The 24,353-nt window shown below is 43.0% G+C and overlaps 1 protein-coding gene across 1 annotated transcript in view; it reads left to right on the top strand.

Annotated features, from left to right (window-relative positions):
• TGFBR3 (transforming growth factor beta receptor III) overlaps positions 1-24,114 on the top strand; it is a 177,019-nt gene extending 152,905 nt beyond the window's left edge. Inside the window, exons 13-17 of the mRNA XM_006758203.2 lie at positions 5-91; positions 3,265-3,385; positions 11,207-11,248; positions 13,802-13,909; positions 20,740-24,114. Coding sequence (XP_006758266.1) covers positions 5-91; positions 3,265-3,385; positions 11,207-11,248; positions 13,802-13,909; positions 20,740-20,858 — 477 coding nt within the window. The 3' untranslated portion in view covers positions 20,859-24,114. The remainder of the gene's footprint in view (positions 1-4; positions 92-3,264; positions 3,386-11,206; positions 11,249-13,801; positions 13,910-20,739) is intronic.
• Positions 24,115-24,353: the final 239 nt, after the last annotated feature.

Genomic DNA, 24,353 nt, shown 5'->3' with positions numbered 1-24,353 from the left:
CAAGCCTGTCTTCAACACCTCGCTGCTCTTTCTGCAGTGTGAGCTCACGTTGTGCACCAAGAAGGAAAAGGACCCCCAGAAGTTACCCAAGGTTAGTGGGCCTTCGTCCACGTGTACTGTAACTTTGACAGTTTTAGGTGAGTCAGCGTGACTTACCAGAGGCGTTTAACCACAGGTTATCCCAGGTGGCGGTTTTCGGTTTGGGAACTGCCCTATCAAAGTACAGTGGGGCCTTGACTTACGAGTATCCCAACTGATGAGTTTTTCAAGATACGAGCCGTCTCTTGGCCGATTTTTTGCTTTGAGTCGCGAGCTAAAATTCGGGTTACGAGCCAGGTTCAGATACCCCACCTCTAGTTGGCGCAGCGAACGTCACAGTGAACGCCACAACATCAGCCCAGCATCACGTGTCTCACTCGTTCACTTTTTGATTTGACATACGAGTAATTTGAGTTACGAGCTCCGTCACGGAACGAATTAAGCTTGTAAGTCAAGGCCCCACTGTAATCAAGTCCGTGTGAGCCGGGAACTGTGAGTTTTCTGGAGTCTTAGACAATAAATCCTGGCAGTATGATTTTTTTTCCATGCATGTTAAGTAATAGTATTTTATGGATGATAAATCAAGCCTGTTTTCCATGGAAGGAGAGGTCTGGCTTTATCTTTGCTATTCAGTTAGTGTGCGGTGCCAAAAGTGCCGAGAGCCGAAAGGACAAGTTCAGTGTGAGGATTGATTTTTCCAGGTCCCGCGGAGACTTGTATAGCGATTGTTTTTTGACCTTCTCTGTGTGAGTTATAAGGTTGACTTGTCTCAGGAGGACTTCTAAGGGAAAGTAACAAATATTTAAATTTTTCTTGGTCCCATATCGGTTCATCATGTTTACTTCATACCACTCCCCATATCGAACCAGTACATTTTGTACAGAAATCAGAACCCTTTGAGCTTGCTGGAATGGCTACTGGGGGGAGGGAGGAGGGAAGAAGAAGTGGGTCAGCAAGTTAATAACCTCATAAAGTTGACCTTGGACATGGAGGGTGTCTTCTGCCACGGTTTCGTTTCTGTGATCTGCCGTAATTATGGATAATTTCACATGTGCATTTATCCTGTGGATATTTTACACAGTGTAAGCTTAATTCCCACCCTTTTGTAGTCACATACAATTCCATGTCTAGAAGTCTAATCATTGAGCTGTGACATTAATAATGCATTGTAGGTACGGAATTCTCCCACTGCATAGGTTGTAAGAGATAGGTGTAGAGGTAGGAGGGGAAATTATCAGTATCAGATAGATTATCATTGATCTGAATCCTTTGCATTATCATATTCCCCAGAGCATCCACTTAATATCAGATAATATTTTGTAGTGCATATGAAAATACCGCCAATCTGATCATAATCATTAGGGAGTTCCTACATATAAGGGGATGTAGACCGTGTTCTTTAGGTTGCTCTGGGAAACACTGATGCCTTAGCCTTGTAGCATTCACCTTCCAGTGGCCAGCAAGGTTGGGCCGTGGTGGGCAGTGGTAGAGAGCCACGGGGAACTGAACGCTTGGCTGTGAGACCCCACTGTTTCCTGCAGGCAGTGGAGGACTTTTAGGAGTAAGGCATCTAGTAGGGGAGGCCTGGCAGTTACTGGGTGTTTAATGATGGCTTTGGCTGTTACCTTGCACTGAGCCTAGACTGTAGAGGCCCAGCTTCATAGTATGTTCATCTGTGAAAATCAGTCCTAATATTTTCTTCCCAACATTCTAAGGAGAACTGTAAGTCCCAGTGGATGACATGGGGTATTACCCAAACCTAAAGTCGTTATTTATACCTGAGGTAAGATACAGTGGAAAGAGCAGGGGGACTGACAAGGACTTTAAGCAAATCCCATGACTTCTCAGAACCAGCCTTTCCTCATCTATAAAATTGAAACGATAGTACCTGGCTTCCCTCGGGTAGAGGAGCAAGTGAGCTAGTTCCCCATTTATAGTGCAGTGGCTTAGGATGGCTGTTACCACTGTCTCCCTGTTCACTGCTTATAGTTAATGCTACATGTCTAGTGACTGCTGAGTGTTTTCTGTGACGATAGAGAGACCCAAAGAATCTTCCAGGAGGCAGTCTCAAAGATTGTTGAGTCCACCCCTGCCCTTTGCTGAGGCCAGAGAGTACAGTGTCTTGCCCAGAGTCACGCAGTGAGTTAGTCCTAGAATCTTAGGCTCTTCACGTGACTGAAGAACCAGTAGGGAAGTCAGAAAGCTCTTCCTAAAATGCGAATCTTTTCAGCAGTGATGCCCCTTCACAGACAATCCACTGTTTCTCTTGACAAGAGGGCTATTGTTAAGGCTTATCTCTATTTGGGGATGGAGGTCTGTTTATACTATGGGTTTGACTTGCATGTTTCTCGAAGCAGCAATGATGGTAAAGCCAAAAGTCTTTGTTCTTTTGTGATGGGAAGAGCTTGGGGTTAATTCACTTTCAGGGGTGCCTTGCTACAGACTTTTTAAATGGTTGATATATTTCTTCTTACAGCAAAAGCAAATAGATGTCGATTAGAGTTTCACTTATTCATGAACATAGACAAGGGACCAAAGTTATTTTAAAGAAAAAGTAATGGAATGTAATCATACTCTTTAAAAACAGGTCCACTGGGCTTGGGCACACTAGTTCTAAGTTTGGGGCCTTAAAATAGCTAGAAGCAGCTGATCTCCTGGCATCCACACCTGGGCACAACTCCCCTGAACTCTGGGAACAAGAAAAAACAGATAACTGGGAAGCTTTATTTTGCACAAGCCTTTACCAGGATTTAAATCAAACAGACTTGACAACATGATTATCTTTTTGGACAACAGATGTAAAATCTGTCACCTTCATAATGCAATACATGAAGTTTCCCACAATCACAGATCGTAAACATGAACCATTTATGTGAAGCCGGCTTGGTCTAGGGCCAACATTTGTTGGATAGTTTCTTTATTTTTCACACTAAATAATGCTAAAAACTCCAGTTGTTTCATGGGAAGATTGGGGGGGAGGGGGGGATGACAATATTTATAAGCTGTTCAGTAATATTTGCATCTTTCAGTGCAGCTGAGAATACATGGGGCCTGCCACTATATCTCCCAGATTATTTGTAGTTCTTTGGAAAACACCCAGATCTCTTGTTTTTCTGTGGCCACCAGCTGTTAGCTGTCTGAGAAGGGGCACAGGACAGCTGTGCCGGCTGAGCTGGTGAAGCCTATAGAGTGACCCCCAACTCTCTTGGCTCTGCCTCTCTGCAGTGCGTGCCTCCCGATGAAGCCTGCACCTCACTGGACGCCTCAATGATCTGGGCCATGATGCAGAATAAGAAGACGTTCACCAAGCCTCTCGCTGTGATCCATCAGGAAGTGGAATCTAAAGGTGTGTTTTGGGAGGCTCAATCAGAGGATGGGGGCCTCGGGGCTGCTCATTGGGAGGTTCCAATACCCTAAGTCCAGTTTTATTCAAAAGATACATTAATGGCCAATGAGTAATTTTAGAAAAGGGTTCTTTGCCTGAGGAGTTTTTTATTCAGTTCATTGTCCTACTGACATGTAGCTCAGTGGTCAGGGATACATTTGCAAATGATTTCCTCTTTATTATTTGATCAGAGTCAAGGTTGTCCCGGTCACAATGTCACTCTCTCTCTTGCATTTAAATATGCTTCCTTGACTGTGTGAGAAGGGATTAGAGTTCTTCCTGGCATGGAAAGATGGACTTTCCATGATCTCCTAGGAATGGTGGTGCTGGCTACAAGCTATTGTGGTGTTTTGTCAAGATCGCAAATGCCTTTGGGGAGGGTGTTATGTATGTGAGCACCATCCATCTGAGCTGTCACAGCAGAAGGAAGGTTGAGAACTAGTATTCAAATGTGTTTTTATAATTTAGTTGATGCATCTTCTAAAAGAAAAGGAAGGATGTACTCTTAAGAGGGGGTCCCAGTACCTGGGAGGAAGGCAGGGCAAAGCAGATCTTGCATAGGCCAGGCCAGCCGGACCAGTGGAGGGGCAGAGTGGGGCTCTGAGGGGCTATTCGGGGTGGCTGCAAGGCCCTATGGACTGACCTGACAGAGCAGCATCGCTCCAGCCAAGGACATGAAAAAGCGAGAACACACCAGGCAGCTGTCAACGACCAAACGTCATCTGGGCAGTTACAGTTATCAAAGAAACATTGTCTAAAGGTGCCAGACTAAGAGAAGGCTGGGAGGGTGAGAGTGGATTTCAAGCCTCTGGGGTAAATATCTCAGGGCTAGAGCCCCGGGCTACCTTCTACCACCCGAGGGGCAGAGAGGAGCCTGTCACCGGCACCCAGGGCCTTGACAAAAGCCAGTGAGCAGCCTGACTGCAGTTGCTGGGCATCAGCTGGGAGACCTGCTGGATGGTGTTGACACCAGATCTGGGCTTGGGCAGCTCTGGGATGGCATTTCTGATCCGAGCTTTGTTGGATTTGGCAAGAGTAGGCAGCAGGGGCGGCCCTGGAGCAAACAGGACCGAACAGAGCAGAGGCATGTGGATGCCGTCCAGTGGAGTGACCTCTGAAAATAGCAGTGCCATTCCTACTGTCATATCTGGTGACGACATCTGCCCCCTTCCCAGGAACAGGCTCCATTCAGAAAGGCAGGAGAGGGTGGCGGGAGGGCACTGGTGTAGAGCCAGGAGCTTGGGGGTAGCTCTTAGCTTTCTCCGATAACTAACTGGCTGTGGGACTTAGGAGATCTCCCCGCATGGCCTCGGATTTCATTTTCTTTATCTGGAAAAGGAGGGGTTTGGACCAGATGACTTCCAGAGGCCTTTCAGAGTGTGAGCTGTAACCCTCAGCTATGCTGTTTGAAGAAGCAAACTAATCTTCTCTTCATTTCCCGGCCATCCAAAAGTTGGTGTGAAATATATAGCTGCTTAGTGGTTCCTCGGCAGTGTTTTCATTGTAGAGATTGTTTGTTTTATCTTCTTCTTTTAGTTGGTTTTTAACCATTTGAGACAGTTAGACCAGCTATAGTCTTTCAATAAATGGATTGCCCAGTTAGTTTCTTGTTTATGGGGTCCGGGGAAAAAGAAATTAATTGTGTTGTAAAGTGTATCACAATCGGGCAGCAGCTGGCTCTGTTTTGCACTGGGCACGTGGTCTAACAATAGCAGCAGCCACTTCGTACTCCCTCTGTTACTCCTACCTACTTTGAGAGCAGTAATTCTGCTGGTAATTGAAGGCAGCAGCTTGCGTTTTCCTAGGCCAGACAATAATTAGGCATTAATATTGCAGCAAAATAACTTCCAGTAATTCATTCATTCTTCTTTTAAGTCCGGTAGTATTTTTCTAAGTAATTCCTCTTGTAAATTAGGCAATTGCTTTTATTTAAACTTCGTGTAATTATTCTGAAGGGTCAGTGTTTTCTTTATATGAAGTTAAAGGGGAAAGTTTTACCAAGTATCAAAGCACTTTCAGGAGATTTGCTAATTGAGACTAGATTTTGGTGGAGAAGTGTGTAGTGACGAAAGTTCACTGCTTAGATCTGTTAAACAAATGGAGGAGGTTGGACTGTAGGCCACTTCCCAGGGGCTGTGTGCATAGACGCTTTCTCACTTTGCACTGAATGGGGTAGGTTTTCTGACGGTTTTCAGCTCTAGGAGGGACTCCTCTTACCTTTAATGTTTATTTTCCTTTGACTCTAAATGATTTCTCCTCAATGCAGGCTTTTGAGTCTGTGCTTTTCCCCTGCCTCTCAGTGCATTGGGACGGTCAGTTGAAAAGGGAATGTGACATTTGCCTAATAGCACTTGTTTATTTGAATAATAGAATCATGAATTTCTTCTTCTTTCCAGACAGCGTTGTATGTTACTATAGTAAGACACAGATCCTATATTCCCTCTGGAAGTGGGCAGGGCTCCTATTGGGATTGACATTTGGGGTAAAAATTTTCCAACCAATGGGACATTTTACTGTCCTTTTACTGACACAGGCGCTCAAGGCCACGCAAGTCCTGGCCCTCCTGGCCATTGGGTCTGTCGTATTTCTCAATTCTTGAGTTTGCTGGGGCAGCTGAGAAAGGCTCTCAGTGCCAACTTCACAGCCAGGCAGAGGTCTTCTCAGGGGCTCCTGCCAATAGCATGGACACATTTCAAGCAAGGTTTCTTCCTTCTGTGGGCAGGGAGAACAGGCCATCAAGACTAAATAAATAATTCTGGGTCCCTCCGCTGGGCCACTGTTTTTAGTGGAAACTTCCTGAGCTCCTGCAACACATCTTTGCCAGTTTTTATTTCTCAGTTGCTTGGGAGCCAGTGTTGGGTGAGCCATCTTTTGCTGTTGATACTTTCAGCGATAGATGATGGTGATAATGATTGTCTAACATGTAGTGAGCATTTACTTCATACAAGGTTCTGTGCTTCATAGGGGTTATAGTTAATCCTCTCAACCCCTTTGTGAGGCAGGTATAGAGGGAGGCTCAGTAACTTGGCCAGGGTCTCACCACATATAAATGGTGGATCTGGGATTCGACTCCAGGCACTTCCATTCCAGAGCCTGTGCTCTTAAACCCTATGCCTTAATCTAGGTGGAAGTTGATTCCAATTTTTAATAAAAACTACAAGTAAATAGTTAACACTCTATGAACTGAAAAGAAGATGAAGATTTTTAGGAAAAAAATCTCTTCCTCCAGAGGGTTAAGATATTGGGAAACATGTAAACTATTTAAAAGAGTATTAAAGTTTAGGAGACATTCTGTGACTTTGAATTATAACTCACAAAAACGCTCAGAAAACATGAATAGTGTATGCATATTATGGTTTATGGGAAAACAATTAAAATAGTTGAGGTGATGCCATCCTGCCATATTTTCTGACATATTTTGAAGTATAGGCATGTGCGTGCTATTTGCTTTGGATGCTGTGACCACTTTTTATAGCATTTGAGAACACTTAGCCTTCCACAGTAAAATTGGTTTTACCACGTCAGTGATGTGTGTTGTTTTGTTTTTAACTGTGAAAGGGACGAGTAATTTTTCTGAAATTTGGGGCTCTAAAATTTTGGACATACACAGGAAAAATGGGCACCAAAAATCCCATAATGAATGTCATACCCAATTTGCCATGATTTATATATAATATGTAATTCTCAGAGAGTTAAAATGAACAAATTAAATGTTGAAAATACTGAATTTTTCCCATATTTCTACCACATAGCTTTTAGACAATAAAAGTGTGCTCACGACAGCACCCAGCATATCATGGGCACTCAATAAATGTTAATTTCCTTTCCTTCCCCATAACCTCTCAGCCAAACGGAGTTTTTGGAGGGAGGTGAAGGGGATGGAAGGGAAAGTTGTGAACGTCAGTTGGAAGTTAATCCAAGAGAGGCGTTACTTTTTGGAACACGTTTGATTTTTCCAGAACAAAAATACTCTAAAGCACCAGCCAGGTTTTGTCCTCAGCCTGAGGTAGAAATGAGGGGAAGGTGAGAAGAAGGAAATATAGAAATACTTCATTGACACACCAAGACATTTAGTTTCTACCCTGTAAGAGAGAAGAGGTATCTTAGGCATTTTTTTTTTTATTCAATGTGCTTCACATTTAAAAAATTTTTAATCTGGAAAATTTCAAATATATACAAAAATAGAATGAACTCCCATGAACCCTCCTCCATCTGGTTTCAACAATTACCAATTCGTGGCCAATCTTGTTTTATCACTTCCTGTCCCTGGGTTGTTTTGAAGGAAACCCAGACACTTCATTTCATCCATAAATATTCCGGTGTGCACCTCTGAAAGTTAAGACCCAACAAAAGATCCCAGTAGAGAGCTGCTAAGATCAAAATAAGTATGCATGATATTTATGGTTACTTATTCTCCACCCCCACCCCCCAAATGTCCGTTGGGTACCTACTATATGCTTGTCATATAGTAAATAGATGACCCTGTCCTTACGGCCTTCAGGGCGTAGTGCAGTTGCACAGCCTTAGCACTCTTGGTGTTTCGGTTGGATAACGTCCAAATGGCGTTTGTTTGGGGAGCTGTCCTGTGTGTTGGAGGGTGTTGAGCAGCATCCCTCTACCCACTAGTTGCCCATAGCGCACTCCTCCACCATCAGCTCTGACGACCCAAGATGTCTCCAGACTTAATCAAATGCCCCCTGGAGGGCAGAACACAAAAATCAGGCTCAGGTGAGCAGTATTGATCCTGGCGGAAGGATACAGATTAGTGACTGGGCAATTGCAGCAAATGCCATAAATAGTGAAACAACCCAGAGAAGGGGTTCATTTACAGTGAAGTGAAGTGAGTACTAGTGAAAACTGAATCTTGAATGTGACTTCATAAAGGCCTCCTGAGTCTCCAGCTTCTTCATCTCCCATCCTTCCCTCTTTGCCAGATACCAATAGATGTAGGTACCAGTTAGATACCTTGTTTTCCTTTGGGCCTGCTCGTTCTAGCATGTTGAGGAGAACTGAGTTGAAAGTTGGAGGCCAAAAAGCTGTGGCCAGTTACTCATGCATAACCCCAGAAATGTCCCGTTTATGAAAACCATGCCTGCCACTCCAAGGAGGAAACTTTTGGTTCTAGAGGTTGACCAAAATTTGCTCAGAGTATACGAAAAGATTCAGTTCAGAATGTTGATTATAGTTTGTTCTTTCTGTAAAGAAATCTGTATTGTTAAAGTTCTTTTTTGCAGTAATAGCTAGGATTCCTTTCTTACAATCAGACCCTTAAACCCAAAGTAAATATTGTTATGGCCACTCTTTTCCTTTCAGCGTGCCAACTCGATTGCAGGGTTCCTTAGAGACCAAACTCTCTTAGTTCTACCCCGAACTTACTAGGGGTTTTGGAACAAAGAAGTTAGAGGGTAAAAACCCTCCAACTTCAGTGCTGCAGCTTGTGCTTGTCATTGTTTATGCACAGGAATCACGGAGGAGCTTTACCCCCGGGACATAAGCAACAACTTTTTCTGCTTAGCTCTGTGAGAGGGCCCCCATTTGGGGTGGGGGAAGAGAATTAGATCATAACATAAGTCCATTAAGAAATTTAAAACAATGCCATCCATCACACAGGCCTTGCTAAATTCTTACATGGGAGGTCTCCTTGGGGGAGAATCATTATTTAAAACCTCTTAGGGATTCTAAGTGACAAAATTGAGCCATGGATAGTTAATTAGATGGAACTGTTCCCAGAAGTGTGTATATTTCTCACATGATGCACACTGTGGAGACCTTTAAATGCCTTTGGACTTAGTTCAGCAAATCAAACCACTACTTCTTGAAAGTTGGAGAATGTTGTGGTTAACTACCCCTGTTTCATAGGGTTCTGGGGAGTTTAGAATGAAAAAATATAAGTAAAAGCTTTTTGTCAAGTGTAACACACTATAGAGATGTACAAATATAAAGTGTCATCGTCATTATTTTATTGCTGCCAATGAGGCTGATAGAACCAAACTCCCAGGAAAGAGTGTCTTGTGGGCATGTTGGTGGTGGTGGGTGTTCTGCAGACTGAATTAGATTTTCTTAAAATCACACAATTATTTTAATTTTCTTAGTAATTTTATTTAAGTATCACTCCTTTCAGTGCCACCATATTGAACAGCTCCAGGAGGCACCGTTCAGTGGTAGCATCCCTCCCCCTCGGCTGGACCGCTGGACCCTGTGCTGCGAGGATGTGGTCAGCCCAGCTGAGGTTGCTACTGCTGAGATTTTACAATCCTGTCTGGCTTCTTTATTTTTGTAAACAGCAGCTCAAACGTTGATTGTTTTCGGTCAGTTTTTCATAAGTTCTCTGCACTTCACCGTGGAGTCCAACACAGTGTGTATTCCTTCTTCATCGAATGAAAATAGAGATGAAAAGAGAGGCACTCAACACTTACCACTTTTAAATTCTAAAGAGACGGGGCAGTGTCTGTGCCAGGACTCAGTCCCCTTTTCCTATAAAGGACCAGGTAGTGAGTCTTTTCAGTGTGTGGCTCATACAGTCCCTGCCTCAACTACTCAGAGCTGCTGTTACCTCATGAAAGCAGCCACAGCCCAGATGTACATGAATGAGCATGGCTGTGATCAAATAAAACTTTATGTAGGGAATACATTTGCATTTTATATAATTTCTACATGTCATGAAATATTATTCTTTTGTCCCTCAGCCTGGCCTGCACCCTCTCCAATCTGGGACCCCTCGGGGGGTGTCCGACTGCTGGTTTAGGCCCTCCCCTGACAGCCTCATGGCCCCCAACTGCCCTCCCTGGCTGGTCTCCTGGTCTAATTAGCATATTACCCTTTTACTAGTATAGATAGATGAGGAGCCCAGCATACTAGTAGGTGAAGGACCCCATTAGGAAGGGAGGCTGGGGAGAGGTGGGAAGAGGAGGGAGGCAGAACTTTGTGTGCTGCGCTAAGAGTTTGAATATTTTCTCTATAAATGAAGGGGAGTCATTGAGCCATTTAATCAGGGCAATTGCATAACCACCTCTGGGCTCTGGAAAATTCATTCTGGGAGGCAAATGTGGAGTAGGAAATATGGAGTAGGAGTGGGGCAGTGGTGGAGACAAGGAGAGCAGTCAGGGAAGCTCAGTAATAGTGCAGCCCGGCCTGTGTGGCTCAGTTGTTGAGCATCGACCTGGGAACCAAGAGGTCACTGGTTTGATTCCTGGTCATGGCACATGCCTGGTTGCAGGCTCGATCCCCAGTAATGGGCATGCCAGAGGCAGCCCACTGATGGTTCTTTCTCATCATTGATGTTTCTATTCTCCCCCTCTCCCTTCTTTTCTCTCTACAAATCAATAAGAACACATTTTTAAAAAATAGTGCAAATGTGTGATGAAGAGGACCTCAACTACAATAGCATTAAGCTTTAAAGTAAAGATACTTTTCTAGAATTTGTGTACATTAAATTAGGAATAATATTATAATACACTGGAGAAATATGGTATTTAAAGGTATTGAGTCTTTCCTAAAAAACTATAAAGGTGTACACACACACAAATTGTCAGACTCAAATTCCTTATATTTAGGTATTTGCCTTCAAGTTTTTTTCAAACCAAAAAGCCTGTACCATTGATGGTTAGAGTTTACCACTTAAAATTTCTGAGTAATTCATGTTATAATTCTGGTATCTAAGAGGACAGTTGACAGAACTTTCACAAAGTATTAACAAATAGAAAAGTGTCAGAGTCCGTGGAGTTTTTGATGACCTTTTGCTTAAAACTTGATTTCTCTGGGTGATTTCTGTTTTTGTTTCAGGAACAAGTCCAAACATTAAGGAACCGAATCCAATTTCTCCACGTAAGTCTTTATGCAACTATTTCGAAATAAAGTCTCCTGGGCTTTTATAAGAATGAGTTGGTTATGGAGCATATGCCAAACTTTGAGTTTTGATAAGGAGACTTCTGCTCTTACTTTCCCTCCCCTCTTTTTTCTTCATACTTATTTTCCCCTTCCCTCTGTTCTTACTTCATTCTCCTTTCTTTTTCCCTCTGTACCTTCACCTTTAAATGTGAACTTGTTGACCCATTGGTGTGTATAACCTTAATGGAAAGGTAGTAACGTTCTTAGCTTTAGAGAGAGAAGTTTGCTTTCTACATACTTACATCAGTTGAGAACTGAAAGCATTAGTGTACAGCTATGGGAGTGGTTTGCTTTACCGTTTACCACTGTCAACAGCATTCACTTGTTAAGCTAAGGGAACTAGTTGTACCTTCAAGACAATCTGTAGTCCAAAGGGCCTTGGGGGAAGATGGCTTATAAGGGGAGGGGGAGAGAGAGAGAGAGAGAGAGAGAGAGAGAGAGAGAGAGAGAGAGAGAAACTACTACAAAACGATGTGTTGGAAATTATCTGAAAAAGGCTGGGGAACAGATATTGCATTAAGACTCAGAGACAACAGTGTAGTCAACAATAATACTAGACAAAATGTAAGGACACGAGTCACACAAATGCAGGATTATGGATTTGAGCTCTCTGTGCGGGACACATTCAATCCTATTTTAGAAACTACTACAAAACGATGGGCCAGTTTCACTTTATATGGAAGAAAACTCTGACCCAGAAACAATGAAGTAACTTGCCCATGGTTGTAATTAACATTGAGGTTGTAATGAAAAGCCCAGGGGACTAGGACCTGGCTTTCTGCCTGTGCACCCAGAGCTCTTCTAGATGATGGTGCTTCCTTCCTTAAAGCTGTCCGGGTTAGTCTCCGTGGCCGACTCCCTCGCCTACACGTGACAGTCAGCCTGGAGAGTCCCTTTATGCAAAGCACTTTACAAACATTCTATTAAATGATTGTGTTACCTTCATGCCACCATGGAACAGTACCATTGACCCAGAAGGCGACACACATGGACACATGCTCTCATACTTACCTGGTCAGATTTTCATAAGTGACATCTCCATCTCTAGAATTTTAGAATGTTTTCACTGAAAACTTTAACCCTGCCCCACTTTGTGATCTGTAGGCGTAAAAAGGCAAGTCATCTTTTAACATCCGTTCTGTGAATTAGATGAAATTAAATGAGGCAGATGGCTAGGTTCATCTTAACCTCCTGAGTGTTCTGCCCTTTTCTTACTCCTTAGGGGATCCCCAGCCCTTTCACAAACTCTTTTTGTTCACCTGCTGCAGGCAGGAGGGCTAGCCCCAACTTCTCAAAAGTTAAATGAACATCAATGGGTATTGGCTAGACAACTGTGGACTGGAACTTGGGAGTTTGGATCTTCCAGAATCTTCTCCACCATGACATATTTTTCCTGCACCTTTTCTGGGCCTGCTCAAGGGTCACATTTTTCTATAACTGGATCTTTTACACTAAAGTGAGTTGAAAGGCAAAGAGATTTAATTTACATAGAGGTCACCTGGAGTCACTTCTGACTGGAGAGGAACCTAGACACAGTACTGAATTAACGGGGAGAGCCTATCGCTTAAATTGATATTATAAAAACAGAGACCTTAGAAATCTTTATTCTGCCGAAAACCCCCCTCCCTTGGAAACTGATTTTAACTTTTCTTAAGTGATTCAAACCAGGTAGTTCTCTTAAATTAAAGGAAATGTTCTATTTCTGTGGCCTGGAATTGATTTCAAATATAAAAATCTTTGCCAAACAGAGAAACAATTGGTTCTATTTATATGTTTTGCTGACTATAAAACTGACATCATTCCCCACTGAGAAGTATTTCCGTTCCCCTCATAGAAAGATCACGGTTGGAAACGTGTTAAAAAGTAGGTTATTTTAAATGACACATGTGTAGTTGTTAAGGTTGGGGATTTAATATGAGGATATCAGTGAAATGTTATAATCCACAGGAACAGTTTATCCTCATTTTGTTTTCTCCTTCTCACTCCTTTCTTCCTGTTATCTTTCCTACTTTTAAATGTGCATAAAATATGTTTGTAAAGTATTTGAAGTGTGTTTTCTGTGTAGTGTCTCATTGCTGGAAGTGTTCAGTGAGTAAAAAGCAGTTAATCAGATTTTTATAGTGGAAGTTCACCTTATTTTCCATAGCATCTTAACCTCTGAATTTTCAAGCTTCTTTACCATTCAAATAGGCTATGAACCAGAGACTTAAGTTTTTAGAGTTTACAAATGTGATCTTTTTAGTAAGTTTGTTGCTCAAAACAATTGCAAACTGAGGAATCTTGGAAGTCTGATAATTTAATTTTTCTTTAAAGAAAAAAATTGCAAGTTATAAATACAGTATGTTTTGTTGGAATCCTCTCAGATTGCATTAGTTGGGGCTTAGCCTTACGGATGGTGCTTGTGAAACAAATATAAAATTGCAAATATAAAATTGTTTTATAAAATATAAAACAAATATAAAATTAACATAAAGTATTTCTCTTCCTCAGCAATTTTCCATGGTCTGGACACCATAACCGTGATGGGCATTGCGTTTGCAGCATTTGTGATTGGAGCACTCCTAACGGGGGCCCTGTGGTACATCTACTCCCACACAGGTTAGTGTGACTGTTGAATAGTAGTTGGTGCACATCCCGTGTGCCTGCCACACAGCGGACTCCCAGTGTTTCATTGCATGGATGGATGGATGAGATAATGAGTGAAAGAGAGAGAAAGTTCATTCCCCCTAGCCTCACATTTACACATTTGGCATAAATTGGGTTTTGCAAAAATATAATTTGCTTTAAACAGTTTTAGGAAAAGGGTTGTTTAAACTGCTTATGTTAATTGCAGTTGAGATGTTGGTGAAGTTTAGCTTCTAATAAAGCTACTTTGTGGTTTGTGTTTAATTAAAGGAAGGAAATATAGACAAACTGGAAATATAAACTATTCCCCCGATGCTAAAGACTTCAGAATAGAAATATAAATGGGCAGGAAGTGAAAAGGGAAGCCAGGATTTTATTACCACATCAGCCTAGGTACTGAGCCCACCAGAGTCCCTAATTAATGGTTTAAACCAACATTTCTTGACCTATCCTCTTTGATAAACATAAAATTCTCATTTCTTTCTAAAACGTTATTTAATTTTTCAAAATATATATTCATGAATTGTAAACAAATACAAATGGTGAAAGAAAGCTCTTTGTTTTCAAGTTATGCTCCTCTACCCCCCAAAATTCTTTTTCTTCAATATGTTTTTATTGATTGTAGAGAGAAGGAAGGGGGAGGGAGAGAGAAACAATGTGAGAGAGAAATACCCTCAATAATAAAGATAAATACATTTTAAAAAACAATGAGAAGACAACCCACAGAATGAGAGAAATATTTGCAAATCATATATCTGATAAAGGGTTAATATCAAGAATATATAAGCAATTCCCACAATTCAACAACAAGAAGATAAACAACCTAATTAAAAAAATGGACAAAGGACTTGAATAAACATTTCTCCAAAGAAAATGTATAAATGGCCAATAAGCACATTAAAAGATGTTCAGCATCACTAATCATTAAGAAAATGCAAATCAAAACCATGAGATACCTACTTCATATGCATTAAGATGGCTGTTATAAAAAAGAAACAGAAAATAGCATGTTGACAGGAATGTGGAGAAATGGAAACCCTTTGTGCATGGCAGATGGGAAGGTAGAATGGTGCAGCCACCACAGAAAACAGTTTGACAGTTACTCAAAAGTTAAATGTAGTATTACCATATGATCCAGCAATTCCACTTCTAAGTATATACCCAAAAGTACTAAGAGCAGGGACTCAAACAGGGCCTTGCACACCCATGTTCATAGCAGCAGCATTCACAATAATCACAAGATGTAAATAGCCCAACCCAAATGTCCATCAGCAGGTGAATGTATCAACAAAATGCAGTAAATACATGCAATAAAATATTACTCAGCCTTTAAAAGGAATGAAATGCTAAACATGCTATAGCAAAGATAACTTTGAGAACATACACTAAGTGAAATAAACCAGACACAAAAGGACAGATATTGGATGATGTTATTTATGAAATACCTGGAGTAGTCAAATGTGTGAAGACAGAAAATAGAATCGAGGTTACCAGGGGCGGAGGGGAAAGGTGATGAGTATTGTTTAAAGGGTACAGAGTTTCTGTTTGAGATGATGAAAATGTTCTATAGTTAAATAATGGTGATGGTTGCTCAACATTAGGAATGTTGTTAATGTCACTGAATTATATGCATAAAAATGGTTTAAGTGGTCAAAAAATACGTTAGTAAAATTAAAAATCTGTAAATTGCCATTTTGGTGAGATTTTCCCCCAGGCCTATGAGTTGGTTGCGACTTTGTACCAATTAATGTCTCGATCTTTTGATATCCTAATTGTAATTGTTTCACGAGCTCACTCCTTCAGTTTAGAGACGTTTTCCGTCACTTGTTATTGATTTCAAAAGGGTTCCTCCCCATTTTCCCAGCTAAAAGACCTCCCTTTTGCAGGGGAAACTCTGTAGGAGGGATAGGTTAGCTGTTATCATTTATCTTTACTTTAAACGTGCCTTTATGTCCCCTGAACAGGGCGCACTCAGAGTTTGATGAGAATAAGAGGAGAAAGAGAAGGAAAAGGTGGGGGCGGGCTGGAGAATGAGGAAGGCTGCCCTCCATGTGTGTCTGTACAACCTGTAGGTGTGGGCTGTCATCAGAAATTGGACTTGAAGCTCTACTTTGTTCAACTGCTGGGCTTATCCCTGACTCAGGTGCAGTGATTATATTTCCCTTCAGTAAACATGGAGGCGAGCCCTACTCCACAGGGTTAGTGGAGGTGAGAGTGCTTCAAAAAGAAACGCATGTGAAAAGCTTTCTGAAACCCAAAGTCCTACAAAAAATATAAGCTATCTAAGGTTGCTTGTATGTGCGGGCAGGAAAAAAATGTAAGGGTGGGAGGAACTCCATGCTTCACAGAGCATAATAAAATGCCGGGGTCTTGAATTAGGTGTGCCTGTTCCATCCCCAGGGCCTTCTATCCAGCAGTCCTCGGAGGAACAGAGTGTGCGCTCTTAAAGCACATGCCCAGCTCTGCCTGAGTCAGGTTAACGGCTTTTCATTAGGAACAGCTCTGGAGGCTTTGAATGTTCTTAGAGGGCTGAAGTTTCTCCCAGCTCCCCCCTCTGGTCCAGGTGAAGGGAGAAACAGCCAGAGTTAGGCTACCATGCGACTAAGTAAGAGGCAAGAGACTAAGTCCAGGGATCAGAAAAATGCAGCTGGGACAGAAGGGAAGACCCTTGTGTGACTGCAAAGAAGGCAGGATGTGCTCTTCACCCAAGTGCTCGGGTAAGTTAAAGGGAGACACCCACCCAAAACCCAGGTGCAGGTGCAGACAGGTGGGCCGTCCTGCAGGAATACAGACAGAAAGTGGAAGGCAGGGCATGTGGGGAAATTTTAATTCCTGCCTTGGAACAATTCTCCCTTCCCCACAACTTACAGCAACATCGAATCCACCCCCCACCCCCCCACCCCCAGCAGTCTTTGCTGCAAAAATACGGTCTTAGAGCTTGGAGAGTGAGGTGAGTCAGTGTGTGAAAGTGACCCACTTCTCCAACCCAAAGGCAGTCTGGTTCGCTCTTCTTACAGGAGTGAGTTTGTGAAAAAAATTACAGTTAAGATATCAAGAGATTAAGATATTACTTGGCACAAAATTGCAACCAACACAAAGACCTTGAGGAAAATATCTGTCTTCTTTCCCAGCATCAAGCAATATTAAATCTAAATGGCCCCCAGGCACACGGTTTTCAATCCAATGCTTACAGATCTCCCAAGGAAGAAATTCTATACATTCCCCCTAGAACTCACCGATCCTCATAATCAGCAAGTTCTTTACTCTGTGACCTAAATCCCTATCCCTGACTTTTAAACTCATTTCCTTGTGTTCTGCCCTCAGGGAGATAAGGAACAGCTGTCTGTTCCTCTTTGTAATTATCCTCTATGGACAATATTTGCAAACAGTCTCCTTCGGGCTAAATAATCGAGATTCCCCTCACCTTACTCTAAAATTCTTCCATCTGTGGTGTCCCCATAGCGCCTCTCCATGTCATTCAGATCTTTCTTAAATCGGGTTTCCTCCCCCAGGACCCACCATGCTGAAAGACTTAGAGATAAGGACCCCGTTGTAAAGTTAGACCGCCAAAAAGAGGTGGCAGGAAATCAGATCCGGACAATTCCGTGCCAAGCTAAAGAAGTAAAACAGATTATCCCTTAAAATATATATATTATGAAAGCTTCTCTGGCAATATGTAGGCTCAGCCACGGAGCTGGGTGTAATTAAACTCTGTCCTAACACACCCTCCTGGGAACCCCGTGCACCAAATGCCTCTTCCCTCTACTCACTCTCCCTCTTCCCCAAGTCTCTCTTCCTCGATGTGGTTTGAGATTTTAGGATCAAAACATGAAGACCGAAGACATTCCTGATGGCCCAGTTTGGTATTTATGAGCAAGAAGCTTTCCTTAAACTCCTTCCATTGATTCAGTTGGCCTCCGGCTTACCCCCCAGGGCCCTCCCTGCCCATCTTCTCCAGAACTAGGCTGATTGTATTTGTCACGCAAGGGATATTTCAGAGAAAGTCAGTGCTCCAAGCAGTCAGAGGTCACTGTGATAGAGAGCAGAGAATCCATCTCAGAAAACCCAGGGGTTTTTTTTCATTTGTTAAGCAGAAACATCTGCACATTAACCCCCTCTTCTCATGGTGACTTTTTCTGTAGTACCACTACCATCTGACAGTGAAAAAACTTTTTCATAATTGCTCAAAACGTACAAGTTTTTGGCAACTTGGTTATATTGAGAAATGCCATGTCTTACATGTAAAAATAGCCGCAGAGTTAGGAGGGAGAGTCTAAAGATGGTACTTTCAACGTTTCCAAGCAGATTCGCAGACTCTCCTTGGCACGTTGTTGGCTCAAGTCCATGGATTGCTAGGTGAAGTTGACGTAGCCACCTTAATACAAGGTGTCCTGCCATCTTGAGCAAAAGGGGTTTCTTTGTTTTGTGTTGCGTGGGTTTCATTTGGGACAGTATTTTGCATGAACAGCACTCGAGTGTCCAAAACTCGGGGAGTTGAAAGACCTTTGTAATGGGCCCCTGATTAAAATAAACTGACATGGCAACAAATTATATTTGGCAAATAGACATCAGAAAGCAAATATTCAGACTTCCTGGGCAGGGAGCAGTGCTGGCACTTTTCCTGAGGGTGAATAATCAGGCACATGTCAAAGTCAGGATGGGGCAGGCTTGCCGGTTGTCCATGGAGGAGCCGGGCCTCCTTGCTTGCGCTGCTCTCAGGCTGCACCGATGAAGCCCAGGTGAGCCGTAAAGAGCGGCTGGCGCGTTAGCTCACCTCCTGCTTTCCTGACACAGCCTTTGTTTAAAGGGAAAATACACACTTGCAATGCGCTGCACACACAGCCACATCGGCCCTTCTCATTAATAACACGAGGAGGCAGCTGGGTGTGGATGCACATGTGGATTGTGAGGGGCTGAATTTTTAAAGTATATCTCGAGTTGTTTGGGTCTCTGGAGGTTTTTGTTATTTTGGGTTTGTGGGGGGGCGGTGGACATCAGAATAACTAAAGAGATCTGATTTCTTTTTAGAAATAAAGCTCCCACTGTGGGGAAAGGCAGTTTGGGGCAGAAAGTCACTGTCATGGAAGCAGACTTCCCTGCCTTTAAGCACATACACACAGGACGGGTAGAGGGCAGTGCTGGGGAGGGTCCGAAATACACATTGCCAAAAAAAAAGAAGAGGAAAAATAGTGTTTCTCCGCTTCTGCAGAATATTGACCTCCTAGTTCCTCTCCATCCCGCCAATCCCAGAAGAAAAGATAATCAGAGGAAACATAGCAAGGGCCAAGTAAGTGCCCTGAGGTTGATGCGAAAATGTGTGTTGTCGCTGCGGTTCCTAAAATGGGGGTGGGGGTGGGGAAGCTGTAACCAGACCCAGGGGCATGAGCCAGGTCTATCTTTTGCAAAACTGTTTTTTGTGTGTGTGTTTTTGGCAGAGGCTTTGAAGGGGCCCCTGGAAGGGAACCGACTCAGCTCCTGAGCCGGGAGGGCAGAGCCTTTGCGCGTGTGTTTTCAGCTGATAGCTGTGTGTTTTCAGCGGGACAGGAAGGAGGACAGGAAAGAGGAGGCTCGTTCATAAACAGACATTGGAGGGGGGTCGGGGGAGACTGCCGACCACTCCTTCGTGAAGCGTGCGCTCTGACGTTTCCAAGAAAAGGCAGTGTTTGTCATCGGAGAGCCTTGATCACTTTTCCCTACCTCGAGCCATTTCTGAGGGCTGCCCGAGGCCCGTTGCAAGGAGGGAAACACTTAATTCTCAGGCTTCTGCGGCGCTAAATGCAAACCATGTGTGTGACCCGGGCTTCCTCCCGCTCCAGAGCGCTGCACACTTGGCACGGGGACGGGCTTAGCGCAAACGCAGTGGGTACGTAAGGAAAAGTGGGATGTTTACTGTGTTAGGAGATACTCGCCCTGCGCCCCACATGAGCCTAGGAGGGAGGGGGTGTTCCCTGGCAACCACAGTCCCCATGTGTGGACAGCAGAACCCCTTCCCCCAAAGGTTTTTCTGAGAGCAGGCGCCGCCTCCTCCGATTTTAGGGTGTGTGCTTGGGGCGCATGGCTCTCTCTGCTGTGACGAGGGCGAAAGCGAGGCTTCACCCACCCACGTTCTGATCGCATCGACAAAAAGGTCTCCAAACTGCCAGTGGTCTCGTATTACAGTTTAAAGGTCCCCCCTCCCGAGCCCTACAATGAGAGGAGACGGACAGTGTTTCTTGAATGCAAGCGCTGGTCAGTTGGGTCACGTGCTACAGGTGGTGGTGGTTTCTTCCAAAGTTGTAGGCACTGGAATCCTGGGGACTCGTCCTCAACTATCAGGGGTGTTAACCACTGTAACTGCCTGTCAGTCACCCAGGAAACAGTTCTAGCTTTCCCACGAAGGAGACTTTAAAAACGACAGAACACTGCCCGGCCGGTGTTGCTCCGTGGTTGAGTGTTGACCCAGGAACCAGGAGGTCGCCGGTTCAGTTCCCAGTCAGGGCACATGCCCGGGCTGCGGGCTCGATCCCCAGTGGGAGTACGTGCAGGAGGCAGCCAGTCGATGATGTTTCTCTCTCATTAATGTTTCTCTCTATCCCTCTCCCTTCCTCTCTCTCTAAAAATCAATAAAAACATATTTTAAAAAATAAAAACAACAAAAGATCAGCAAACAGGACAACCTTATGGTGGAAGGCCTTCTGGTCTAGTTGCTTCTGCCCATGATGGAGATGAACACCAGATAAAATGGCAAAAAGAGAAATGGTCTTTGGGGGAATGAACGCCCGTAACATGTGTCTTTCTTCGCCCCTTTTCTTTACCGACTACAGGGGAGACTGCGGGAAGGCAGCAGGTGCCCACCTCCCCGCCGGCCTCGGAGAACAGCAGCGCGGCCCACAGCATCGGCAGCACGCAGAGCACGCCCTGCTCCAGCAGCAGCACGGCCTAGCCCCGCCGCCCCTGCCACGGGCTCGGCCGGACAGCACGGGTGGCCAAGCTCCAGAAAGGCTTGATCGTGGTTCCTTTGTAAAGAGAGTGCATTTCGATACAAACATCACCTGTTGTATTCACCCCCCAACCCAGGGCGACTCTCCATGTGCCCCGGGACTTCCGTGTGAGAAAGCTGAGGTGGCGGCCTTGCCCACCAGCGCCTCACAGGTTAGGGGGCTAACAATGTGAAACACATGCCAGTTTGTAAAATGCTGCTTTGTCCGGGTAAGAACATCTATCATTTGGACCCTGAGCTCTACCCAGGACTCAAGGAGCTGGTAAAAGGATGACAGCCAGACAGAACCAGGGAGATGTGGCCAAAGATTCCTTTATAGCTGAACCAAGATGTAACACAAACGAGATGCTTCAAGACTTTCTATTCCTCCACCCGCAGTTCGTGCCTTCTGGGTGCACACTTCTCACCTTGCTGCCAGCCCGGGGAGGCCCTGTCTTGCTTAATAGACGCTGCCCTCCGGGCCGCATCCTGACACACAGCAAGGCAACATTCCTTCCTTGTGCCCTGGGCCCAAACCAACTCTGAGCACCTTCTCAGTTTCCTCCCTCTTCCCGCACCAGCACACCCACTGCAAGCGTCTTAATGCAGATTTCCTATTTCTTTATAGGCCTAGAGAAATTGAAAATGGCCAAAATCTGGGACTGCAGATGTGTTCTGCTTTATGACACCGTGTTCTGAGAAATTAATTATCAATCAGGGCAAAATTTAGTTATAAAATTAAGGAGGAATTTGCTTGGTCATATTTATGCCAGTAAAAGCATATGTCATCTGGCACATTCGTTTTGTAGTTGTGAAGAAGAAAAAATTCCCCTTTTAAGAATTCCTATACCTTTAGAGTTCAATGTATTCTTAAATATCTTTGGGAGAATTAGTGTTTCCACTCAACACGTGTCAACCTTTTGAATAGACCCTTTGGTAAAAACCAGGCTCTTGTAAGATGCAAAAGCAGGGCAGAGCCTGCTATGTGAACAGTGTCACCAGTTCTGCCAAGAAAGTGCTGGGATAGGGGATGGGCACACTCCTTTGGGTTGCTGTAGTTCTCTTGCCTTAAATATATCCCAAACTCGAAAAGAATTTAAGATGGAATAATGGAAGAAAATGGAATAATATCATGCCACTTTGCAATTAAAGTAAGCTCAACTGATACCTCTATGTTAAAAAAGAAGCCAGAGGAAAAATTTCCATGCCAAATCATTTACTACTGAGGATAGTTTCATTACAAATAAATATTATTCTTTTTCCAGATTGCCTCTCCCCTCCCCAAACAACTCAACATTCTACAAATAGAACAGGCTAGATTCTACCCCAAAATATTCATAAGCAAATCTTAATGCCCTTAAGTAAGGAAGTTGTGCTTGGTTCTCCGTGAATGAAACATTCAGTAGGAAATGTTGATGATACCCAAGACCTAAGGGCAATGTCTGCAAGGCAAACAAGGTTACTCAATTCTAGAGTAATGTTCTGACTTATTTAAGAGGCATAGACATTCAATCAGGATAATTTTAACCAAAAAGGATGACTTGAAGGCCAAGATTTCTGGGTTGTCTATAATTTTGCATATTTCCACATACAAATGAAGATATGAGATCAGATAATTTTTCCCCTCTAGTTAACATTTCTTAACATAAGGGTATCAGAGTGCAGGACTAGATTATGCTACCTGTGTTTGAAAATAATGCGCTTTGCCTAACCTTCAGCAGAATGTATTGTTTTAGCATATTCTATGTATAAAAAGGTTTAAAGATGTCTTCAAAGAAGACTAGAGTCTTTAAGTCACTTATAGCTATATTTTACTACAAAAAATTGTGTATAAAGATATATTTAAGTGTTTTAGATTTTTAAAAAAGTTACTCCATATGAAATGTTTAACTTCAGTTACTGTGAATTCTTCTGATCAGTTCTTTGCTTTTTAAAAAAAACCCTTTCCATTCTGTTAAAAAAGAAAATTAGTTATTAAAGAAGTATTAAAAGATCCAGTTTTTAGATGGACCGGGTTAAAACTTTTTGTAATATATTTAAATGTATATTTTTGAGAGAGATGCTACGTTGCCAATGATTTTATAAGTAATTTAAAATTAATTTACAAATTTATAGATGCAAACCAAAAGATTTTAAAAGAGAAGAAAAGAGTCAACTTTTGCTTGTTTGGGTCTGATTGTCAGAAGTATTATTCAGATCAAGAAATCTGTGTTGATAAAACTTGATCCCATGTTAATTGGAGAGTGAATGTCATTAAGTAGTTCTGAAATGTCCCTTTACAAATGAGCATTTAAAAAAAATAGTGTTTTCTCCCTAGCCTCTTGTTACAGCATTTCCAGTTGCTTCAGACTTCACAGTTTTAATACAAAATACTAGCTCAACTTTATAACACATTTTGCAAGTTTCTATAAAACTGTTGTTATATTCCAGTTAAACTCTCCTATCTGCTGCCCCTTGTTACTTCTGCAGGCTACACCCTGAGTGCGCAGAAGCCATTTTGTTTGTTTTGTTTTGTTGGATGCTCAGGCTGTTGTTAAAATGCTCTAAACTCCAAGGCAGATTATCATCGTGAAACACCCTATAGCTTTTCCCCATGTGGGGTTTACCAGCTGTTGCTCTGTATTTTAAAAGTCAGAAATGCCTTCTGCCTAAGCTGTTTCCGTAGCATTTTCCAAACCACCACAACAGAAATGTTCTTTTCCTTGTCTGTAATGAGATTGTAAACCCGTTCCCTGCGTGTGTTCTGTGGTGGGCATGATTGTGGGCCTGTGGGGGGCGCGCACTCGCATGCCAGTCTTTTTTGTACTGTAACTACCTCATGGTTTGAGTGATGGTTGTACTGCTGGTTGTGTTAACAGAGCACATTTTGTTGGGTGAATTGTGTGTGTGATTTTTTTTCTGTTTGTTTTAGCTGGGGATTGTTCATGAAACTGACAGACGTTTTTCTGAAAAGGACTATTATCAGTTTCCAAGTACAATGCTTCTCTCTTCTGGTTTTTCCTGAATGAGCCTGATTTTGTTGCTGTTTTTCATCATCTATGAGGGTAAAAAGAGTACCCTTCAAATCCCTGTGGCCAGTTTGAACACCCCTGTTATATGTAGTCTTTCCTCTGTTCAATGTGTCGGCAATTTTGTGAACATGCTTAGATGTATAGTTTTGATAACCACCGTTTTAAGTACTTTATTTGTGCATAATAAAAAGATATATATCAATTATTAATGTATGTCTTGTTTGGTCATCATTAAATTTTACCCTCAGGCTGATAGAACCCTTTGCACTGTGACTGTCTCCTCAATGTATCTGATACAGCTGAGATGAAGAGGGGGAAAAGGGGGGCTGACATTACCCCAGGCTTCCGGAGCGGAGGGAGGGCAGCAGGAGCTGTCACTCTCCCGGAAGCACGTGGCAGACCTAGAAGTGGGTGTCAGCGTTGGAATCCTTTCCTGGGCTTTCTTTTT

Source organism: Myotis davidii, unplaced genomic scaffold (assembly GCF_000327345.1).
Source record: "Myotis davidii unplaced genomic scaffold, ASM32734v1 scaffold674, whole genome shotgun sequence".
Taxonomy (NCBI): Eukaryota; Metazoa; Chordata; class Mammalia; order Chiroptera; family Vespertilionidae; genus Myotis; species Myotis davidii.
This window is presented reverse-complemented; position numbering and strand designations above follow the sequence as displayed.